The sequence below is a fragment of the Pygoscelis adeliae genome, unplaced genomic scaffold (genome assembly GCF_000699105.1).
Source record: "Pygoscelis adeliae isolate BGI_AS28 unplaced genomic scaffold, ASM69910v1 Scaffold78, whole genome shotgun sequence".
Classification (NCBI taxonomy): domain Eukaryota; kingdom Metazoa; phylum Chordata; class Aves; order Sphenisciformes; family Spheniscidae; genus Pygoscelis; species Pygoscelis adeliae.
This window is the reverse complement of record NW_008825409.1, coordinates 538,328-548,056: the sequence shown is the minus strand read 5'-3', so window position 1 is coordinate 548,056 and position 9,729 is coordinate 538,328. Positions and strand designations below refer to the sequence as shown.

General features: G+C 41.4%; 1 protein-coding gene across 1 annotated transcript in view; it reads left to right on the top strand.

Annotated features, from left to right (window-relative positions):
* LOC103922354 (poly(rC)-binding protein 3-like) overlaps positions 1–9,729 on the top strand; it is a 67,429-nt gene that overhangs the window by 5,973 nt on the left and 51,727 nt on the right. Inside the window, exons 2-3 of the mRNA XM_009330478.1 lie at positions 7,745–7,768; positions 7,872–7,904. Coding sequence (XP_009328753.1) covers positions 7,745–7,768; positions 7,872–7,904 — 57 coding nt within the window. The remainder of the gene's footprint in view (positions 1–7,744; positions 7,769–7,871; positions 7,905–9,729) is intronic.

The window sequence follows — 9,729 nt, the reverse complement described above, 5'->3', positions numbered from 1 at the left end:
AAGGACTGGTTACAGCTGACTTGCATCCAGTTTCAGTGGTGACTTTCAGACATGTTGGTGATTGTTTTATGATGCTATACATAAAATCTTTTACAAGAAAAAGAAAAAAAATATAGACTCATTAGGGTGATTGCTTACACTTAACAGCTCAGATCTAGACAGAATAAAATCATGGAGAAAATTGCCATTTTCATCAGTATAGACAATATAGTTTTAGCACCAGGGATTTCTTTTAGTGGCCACTTTTTTGTGCCTGCTTAATTGCCCCCTGAAAGATTGTAAAACAAGCACAGGAATAGTTTTTCCCCACCTGGAAAGTAATGCACTTTTCCTTCCCCGTCCTTTTATTTTTTACTTATTAAAATATAGCATACAACAAAGTAGCTTTAAGAATCACCTTTTCAGTAATTTAATCCAAGCCGTAAAATGCCAACCAAGCCAATGTTTGTTCTGTTCTTTCTAGTTTCCACGAACGCTGTCAGGGTGTTATGAGGATTGACTGTCCTGCCTATTGCTATTATAGTTCTTGTTTTGTTTGTTTGCATTACTGTGGTACCTAAGAGCTCTAGTCATGGAACAAAACTCTGTGTGCAAATACACAACACAAGATGGATCTCCTCTTAGTGTGTTTGTAGTAACAGCTGGGAGTTTCTCACTAGCCTAAAAAATCAACAGAAAGGACAGAAGTCTTTTCTCCCCGCCCCTGGGCACTGAATGTCCCCAAAAACAATCTCCATAGCCGAATTTTCCCACTTCTGTCAAACAGAATCTCCTCATCGGCCCGCAGCTGTAATGAACAGGGATTGCAGAAGGCACACACCCTACTCAGTGCTGCTGCTTCAGCATCACAGGCAGAGGAACAAGCGAAGGGACAGAACGGTTTTTTGGCTGTTTTTTGGGGGGAAGGCTAGGAGGTTTGGTGTGAAATTGAATGTAAATTACTTACCAATCTGCTGTCAAAAAGCAAATGAGAAATGCCCGTTGGCATAGCTGCCCAAAAAATGGTAGATGGACCTGCGGAAGATTCATAATGCTGGCATCTCCGTTAGAGAGACTATAATTTGAAGGTTTCCTCATACACTACCACATTTGTTAGCATGAGATCTGTCTCAGTAAGGGCTTGGACTGCAGCGTCTTACTAAATTAGGTCTGTTAGCATCAGACAGTGACTACTGAAGCATCACCTAGGAACATGAGATCTCCCATGTCAGTGAGGCCAATCCCACATAATCCCAAAACACAAATCAGACTCTCAGTTTCTCCGAGGCAGCCATTTGTTTCCTGAGGTAGACACGTTACATCATGTTTCCCAAAACTGACTAAGACTTTTTTCCAGCCTTTGAAAAACACCGATGGCCCGCGTGCTCCATACACATTGTCCAGAACATCTTCATGGAACATTTTCCTGGGGTCTTCCATGCAAGCATCTTCATGAACTTATACAAGTATTGGCTACTCTATCCTTAGAACAAAGCAAAGAGAGAGAGTTGGGTTTTGTTATGCCTCTTTATGGATGGGAGAAAAACAGCTGGTGCTGGTCTAGAAAACTTTATCAGCACAGATGTTGTTTGCTGTTGCCAGGATCCTTCCTTGTCTCGTGACGGATGTTCTTCCCCACAGTGGAAGGCTGTATTTATTTCCTTTCAATGCTTTTCTAGCAGGCACTTTTGTTTGTAGAGTCCAGTCCTACTGGCTCTACCTTAGTTTGTTCATAGAAAGCAGGTAGACGTATGCAACCAAAGCATTGCCTGAATAAATGGCAGGCTTTAGGATGTGGCCTGTGCTTTGTCAGATGTTTTGGAGTGCAAGTATATATTCTCATATTATTTCTTAAATGTGTTTTCCTTCTAGATGTGGCTATATCTCAGGGCTCCTGTGAGATGAGTGTTCCATTTGCCCTGTAGTGCTGATAATAGAAGCTGCATGCCCCATGGTAATAGAGCAAGACCTGTGTTTTTATATGGTCTTGGAATAGCTAGCTGTTTTGGTTTGATTTCTTGGGCCACAGTAATTATCAAACTAGCCTCACACTTAAAAAAATGATGGGATTTCTCACATTATGTTTACAGATCGAAGGTTAAACTTTATACCAAGGTTTGTTACCATTTGTTAAGCCTCTTGTTTTCTTAACATGACTAATTTCTTTCCCTTGTTATTCAAAAGCCACACCAGATAATTGATTAGGAAATAGCTTTCTCCTACAGCCTTTTTTATATCTTTGTTTAGTCATTCGCACCATCAAGAGCCCTGCAAAAGCCTTGGCTCACAGACTTCTCTGCTGACACCTTTTGTTCTGCTGGTGCTGCCTTGCCCTCAGGTGACCACAGATGATGCAAAAACTACAGAAATAGCTTTCTGCTCTGTGATGGGCCCACCGCTCCCCAAGTGTTCATTAAGAGTAAAACTCATCCCATTCATGTGAATGAGATGTGCAAATAATATTATATGCTGCATTTCAGCATGCAAGAAAGCATCCCCTGTTTTTACCATTGCCTTTCCTCAAGTTATCTGCAATGAATTGGGTGGTTGGCTAGCAATATACTTAATTGATACTGAGCAGTCTTCCAGTGCTTGTTGGTGAGGTTCACCTCTTGTCTTTTTATCTATTTATTAGAAATGCCATACTAAAGAGAATCATAGACATAAATCAACTCAGCCCCCCAGGCTAAATAATTATTTTCAGGCTATCTGAAATCAGCATGTATGTTTCAAATTTTCCTTGCTGTCATTTCTCAAAGGAAAGTTCATATTTATCTCTTTGGTGCCTGTATGTATATATTGACTTCGCACACAAATATATAAATGTATGCGTGTGTGTATGCATATGTATCAGTGGATGTAGGCACACACGCACTTGCAGCTTTTAGGAGGCATCCTATTCGTCCAGCACGGCTGCTGTGGTGTATCTGCTTCTGACAGGTGGGTGTTTAAATGTTGAGGCCAAGGAGCTTGGGTAGTACTTCTAGCTCTGGCATCAGTCTGCTGGGTTGCCCTGGACCTTTCTTTCTCCCTCTGAGCTTTAGTTCCGATATTTATAATTTCCTTTTTTTAGTGCACTGCTTTTCGATCAGCTGTTGAAATGTGATTATATGAAACCCAGTAATTGTTATCATACAACTTATTTTCCCACTGTGTTTATGCGTAGAGGGTTAGTCAATAAATCAATCTGAAACTGACCATAAATACTTACCTTTAGCTTATATTCCTGAGCACTGGAAAACAGCAAATAGTTCAGGAGTTATTAGTATATTCTAATAGGTAATTATTTGCTAGGACAGCAATATCAAACTCCTGTCTGACCTGCACTGAGGCTGAATTTGACATCAGCTGTAGGATTCCTCCCACCAAACTTCAGCTATGTTAGTGTCAGTCTAGGCTTCTTCTACTGCAGATGGAGAAAGACTAAACCCTTGGGAGTGCACTTCTTCCCTCCTCTTTTAAGAACAAAACGTCCTCCATTATCTTCTCTCCCCGGACTGCAGAGGAGGCTGTGCGCCTGCCTTACACTAGACTCCTAACTTTTAATGAACTGATGTAGGTGACAGACATCCCATCCCTTCAGTCTTATGCAGTTAACTGCAGCACGGTTTGGTGCCTGGCAGCTTTAGAAACATTTTCTGAAGAAGATAAAGCCCTCAAAGTAACCTTGGCTAGAAATATTGATAAAACTTGAGTGTCATAAAATTGATGTTAGGTATCTCATTAAGCACTAAAAGTAATTTAGGGTGATATAAGAATCTATATGAAACAAATATTGGATTTTGTAAAGAAACATTAAAGGTTTGATGAAGTAGCATTGGTAGTTTGGAGAATGAGGTGCAAAGAGTCTTCTGATTTAATCTGTGGCTGAGGTAGGTTTCTCATCATAATTAAAGACATGATCTGTTGTCACCAGTACTTATGGGAGCTTTCCTAGAAACAGCTAAGGCCCCAAAAAAGTCTGAAGTGACCCATTTAGAACCATTCTAGATTTTAAATTTTTTTTACTAATTTTTATGAATCAAGAATTCTGGAAAAATTAGGGATATCCATGTGAAGTTAATGTTTCTCTCTCCCCCTGCACCCTTCCCTCACATTTCCAAGCAGAATCCCAGCTCCCAGTGCAGGGGGAGATGTGGCTTTTGCTTGGATGTTTTGAAACTGTCTCCTTATAGAATAAGCTTTAAATTCACCCTTTGAGGAGGGGAAGGTTTGAAGTATTCCATAGCATTACAGTGACATTTGCTGGCACGTTCCAAGGAACTGGTCACCAGTCTCATTGAAATATTTTTTCTCAGTGGGATTCACACTGTTCATTTGCTCAGTTCTTCGGCAGCTTGTACTGTTTGGTAATAACAAGGTGATGATCAGTCAGGTAGAATTCCTGTCCCCACTGAAATCAATAGCAAAATTCCCACAGACTTCAGTGGAACAAGCAGCTTGAGAATCCTAATATTTTAATGCTCTACTCTGCTTGTTTAAAAACTCCCAATTTCCCCCTTTGAAATGGACCATCTTTTTTACTAGGGCTACAAACAGTATATTGCTTTTCTGTTTCCAAAGCAAAGGTATCTGTTCCTGTTTCCAAGGAAGATATCTTTGTACTTATTAGCCATGACCCATCCATACATTTCGGAAAGAACAGCATCTGTCATTAAGACCCAGGATGATCAAGTGGATTGGGGCAGATTTCATACTAAGTCTATACTGGCAGAGCCTTGCGGGTTCAAGACCAGGCCTACAGCTTCTAATGAAACTTCAGATATACAAAAACTGAAATTATACCATAGGCTGAAATACAATTACTTGCCCATAGCAATTGAAACACAATATGCTCACACATAGCAAAAGGTCCTTCTACATCCTAAGAATCTGTTTTACGAAAGAAATTACTTCTGAAAGCTGGGACTGAGAAGAATGGAAATAGTTTTCAAGATAAAACTGCTGAATGTGCTGAGTGGGCAGATAGGAACTACTAGACATGAGGGGTGTCGTGGTTTAACCCCGAAACCAGGACAGGGGTTCCCAAGGCTCTCATCGTTGAGAGTCTTACTCCCTGTATTGTTTAATCCCTTTCAACAGTTACAAGCAGGTTGGCAGAGTTACAATGATAATATAAAAAAATAGTAAGATCTTAAAAATTTTGTGGAATGGGTGTCCCAAATTTGTGTCACTGCTAACAAAAAAGCCGCACTTCATTAGAGAGCCTACACAGCATGCTGGTACAGCTGTCTCAGCCACAGGAAAAGACGTGACCTAAACCCACGTATTGAGAGACACAGGATAATTTGGTCACAAGACACAAAACTGCAGCGAGTCTGCTTCATTCATTCCTCTTCTCACAGAGCTGCTTCTTTGCATTGTATGTGCAGATGAACAGACGTCTCACAGTCCCAGATGGACACAGGAAGCTTTAGCAAGAACAGTCGCACAGCTGTGTGACGTGTAAAGATCTACTGTACATCAGCCAGCAGAACTATAGGTTTGCAAAGCAGATACCTCTGGAAGATTTGCAATGTCTGTCTGGACCATACCTGTTCTCTGGTCAGCGTGTACAAGAGAGCAGAATCCCATCTTGGAAGAGAAGTAGGAAGGGAAATAAAAAAAGGGAAATGGGAAACAGAAAAAGTAAATTTTGAAAATAAACCTGAGAAGGGGCCTCACTAGGTTGAGGAACTTTGTGGCTAGTTAGGCACTGACTTCAGTGGATATAAGGCCATGCTTGAAGAATCAGAGACCCATGGAGATTGGAAGGCACCCCCAAAGGTCTCCAGTCTGACCTCCTGAATCAAGCAGATCCCATTGGAGCAGGTTGCTCAGGGCCTTGCCTAGGATGGGTTTGGACACCTTCAAGGATGGGGACTCCACAGCTTCTCTTGGTGCCTGTTCCAATGTCCAGCCATCCCCATGGTAAAAAATTTTTTCCTCATATTGAATAGGAATTTGATGTTGCAACTTGCTTTCCTTATTACATACTGCAATAAGATCCTCCCAAGTCTTCTCTTCCTAAGGGTGAACAAACGCAGTTCTCTCAGCCTCTCCTCATGTGTCCTGTGCTCCGGTCCCCTGACCATCTTGTTGGCCCTGCATTAGATTCACTTCAGTGTGTCCTTGTCTGTCTCATACTAGGAGCCCAAAACAATCCTCCAGGCATGGTCTCACAAACACAAGGAGAAGGCAAGAATCATTTGCCCCAGCCTGCTGGCTACACTCTTGCTAATACAGCCCAGCATTTGGTTGATCAGGGATGCACTGCGGATGCACTCATGTACTTATGTTGGAGTTGTGCATTGGGACCCTCAGGACTTTTTCTGCAAAGCCTGTTTGCATGTAGCAAGTTTTTGCCCAGCCTGTCCTGCTGCATGGGCTTGTTCCATCCCAGACTTTTCATTTGACTTTTTTGTACTCCCTGAGGTTTCTCTCAGCCCATTTCTCCAGCCTGTCTAGGTGACTCCAAATAGCAGCCTTGACTATTGACAGTCAATACAGCAGTATTGACTCCAAATAGTCAATACTCCAGCGGTGTATTGACTGTTGCCCCCAGTCTGGTGTTATGTGCAGACTTGCAGAGAGTGCAAAGGAACCATATGACAAAGTTCTTCATTGAGATAGGTTGTCTTCTCACTGAAAGGACTTTACATCTTGTGAGCGGGATGTGAGAAGTTGCAAGCACAAGCAGCTTCATATTATGAGCTTATAAATAACATTCTGGCGAGAAATAGCTCTCTCGAGGTCGCTACAGATAGTCCTCTACTGCAGGGTGAAGTTAGTACCACTTTATCATGAGTCCATCACTGGATAGAGCAATGGAGGACAATTTCTTAAATCTTACTCTTTGGACTGTGTTTCAGGATGGGTCAGACTTAAGTATATAGACTGGGCGAGGGAGGGGAAACTGTATATCATACGTCTGGGACAGATCAGTCATGTGAGACAGTCTTTAACCATTGAAGTAGATTTCACAATCTGAGTATAGGAGAGGAGTTTGTTTTCCTGTAGCTGGTCTCCTCTCCATCAGATGATTTTCAGTCTGATGTCACACCTGCATGATTTGTGTAACGTATTCATTTCAGAGTTATTAGCTTCATTTTTTGCTACCTGTTGGTTTTATGCACCGAGTTTTTAACCCTTGGGTTGTTGCCAGAACTGCCAAATTGTTCCCCATTGTATGTTCACACTGACATTTCTTAGTATCTTCTGTCCCTTCATGGAAGGTTGTGGGAGTCCAGTAGCAATTCCCAAATCCCTAAAAAGTGATTACCAATTATTGTTCTGTAAGTGCTTAATAGGGAGATTAAGACAGGCCACCAGGTGTTTATGCAATAACACTCAGTAGCATGGAAATTCAGCTCTAGCTATTACAGGGTGTAAAGAGGGTAAATGCCTGCCCTCAGAGAGACCAGCAATTATTTTGATGCTTGTATTATATCCCATTTTCTCTAGCAGGTTGTGCAGTTCTATTATTTTTGAACCTTTCATTACTGATATGGGTTTATCTGTGTTTATAGTAGCGGGATTGATCTGTAATCGCAAGATCAGTTTCTGTTAAAGGTATTTTTCTTGCACAATCAGTAAGTTGCAAAGCCGCATTTTTAGTCCGCCCCTTTGTATCTAACATGGCATATTTGTATACAGCAACAATGGAAGCGGGCTACACTTCATATTGCAGGTTTGAAATAAGTGATAGTGAAATAGCTTAGGAGCAGAGCAAATGCTCTTCTGTAGCAAATCGTATCATTCACAGTGTCTTCTTTTTCTGTTTCAGGAGGTTGGAAGCATTATCGGAAAGGTCAGGAAATTACTTTCTCTCTTTATTTTCATGTCAAAATATTGTATATCAGTTCACTTCATCAGCCCAGGCTAATTTTTTTTTTTTTCTGTTTCTTTAACAGAAAGGTGAGACAGTTAAGAAGATGAGGGAGGAGGTAAGACAATCCTTGATGTCTTTACTTGCCTTTCTTTCCAGCTCAGAGAACAGGGAAATTCAGTGCGTACAGACCGATACTGCCATCAAGTGGGCAGTCCATTTAACATCACCGTTCTTTGCAAGTGGTGGTGTATGAGTGTGCTGGCCTAAATTAAACATTGTTGTTAATGTAACCTCCTTATCGCCACAGCAGTCTGGAGTCTTTCATTCCCATAGCAATATGCCTGCTGCTGTCTTATCTCAGGAACAGCTTAGCCAGCGTGATTCTGTGCATCAAAACCACTGTATCTTTCTTTAGCATACCAACATCGGTCCTGCACGTGGCTTGGCCTCCTGGTAGAGAGCTTCCAAAATCTGAAACCGAGCATTAGACTGATGCTACATAAAGTTTGAGGGTAGACACAAGCTTCAGCAGACCGGGAGCCAGACTTGCATAAGCCAAAGTATCCCTCTGCCATGTCTTGGCAAAGCCTTAACTTTTCATTGTTTTGCAGCTGTGAGTAGGATGTGGACAGGGTAGACCCGCACACCCACCATTCACATCCTTTGAAAAGGTTGTAAACACAGAAAGGCTAATTAAAACATGGCACTGCATAAACTTCAGTCTCCCCAGTGTCAGCAGCCTTCTGTCCCTGCTGCACAGCAAGCTGCACTGTCTTCAGAGGATTGTGCCCGGTGGAGGTTACAGACCCACACTTGTCCTGCAAGGCAGCACATCTTACCTGGAGATCCATGTAATTTTCCTTCTTTGAAGCAAGTGCTAAAAGCATAAGTCAAAAGACAAATCCTACTGTTTAAAACTTTAGGAGTGCAAAGTGTATAGAGGATGCCTCAAGAAAAGTCAATTTGGTTCTGGTAAATCTGCAGTACCTTACTATGTCATCTGCTTTCTTGTTTTATACACTGATAGAAGGTCGGTGGCAGGGAAATTTCAAAGTATTTGTAGTAAAGAAAATTGCTGAGATACATCTTTAAATATACACAATAGGGAGTTCAGGATGACTGAGTTCAGAGCTCCTTTTTTGATGATAAGAGCTTTCATCCATGTTTTCACACATAAGTTCGTTTGCTAAGGCTTAAAAAAATACAAGAAAAAAGATGTTTCCAATATACTGGGTAATCCTGCCAGTTGATTAAACACATTGTAGTTTAATTATTAATTATGACCTCAGGCAGATATCTTCGGATATAAATAGCACACGCAAAAGGGAAGGCATCACTGGAGTGTGCTCCTGACTTCTGAGTTAAACATCTTAGAGAAGAGTTATGATCCCTGATTAGTTTTTCAAGATAAATAACAAATATTCTTCTTCCACCCCTGAAAACCTACCATCACATACACGTGGTCACAAGAGGCTTTATTTGGTTGTTTGGTTTTTTTAACAAATTATATCCATCCTTATATCATCACAGGACCAAGAGGCTGTGTCTCCATGTGATGTTCACTCGTTCCTTCTTTTAAATAACTGTTTCAGTACTTCTTTAAAAGCAAAACACAACTTTATTTTTACTTTCCTGACAGATGTGGCAAGTTGCATGCTATCTTTATGGAATGAAATGCAACTTTGTCTTGCTCTGTCAGAACAAGAAATGTCAGAGACAACTTTGGGCCTAAAGAAAAGTACAAGAACCTTGGTTCTGTGCCCTGCAGTTGTTAACTTCCTACACAAATATGGAAGCCGCCACATAACGTTTTAATTGCCATAGCTCTGCTTTCACTGGTCATCTATCAGAGGAGTAACATCCGTGAATTTTGGCCGCCGCCGACCCACGGTGGAGCGATCTTTCAGACAAGCTCCCATGGCTCCAGTTTCAAAGGAAGA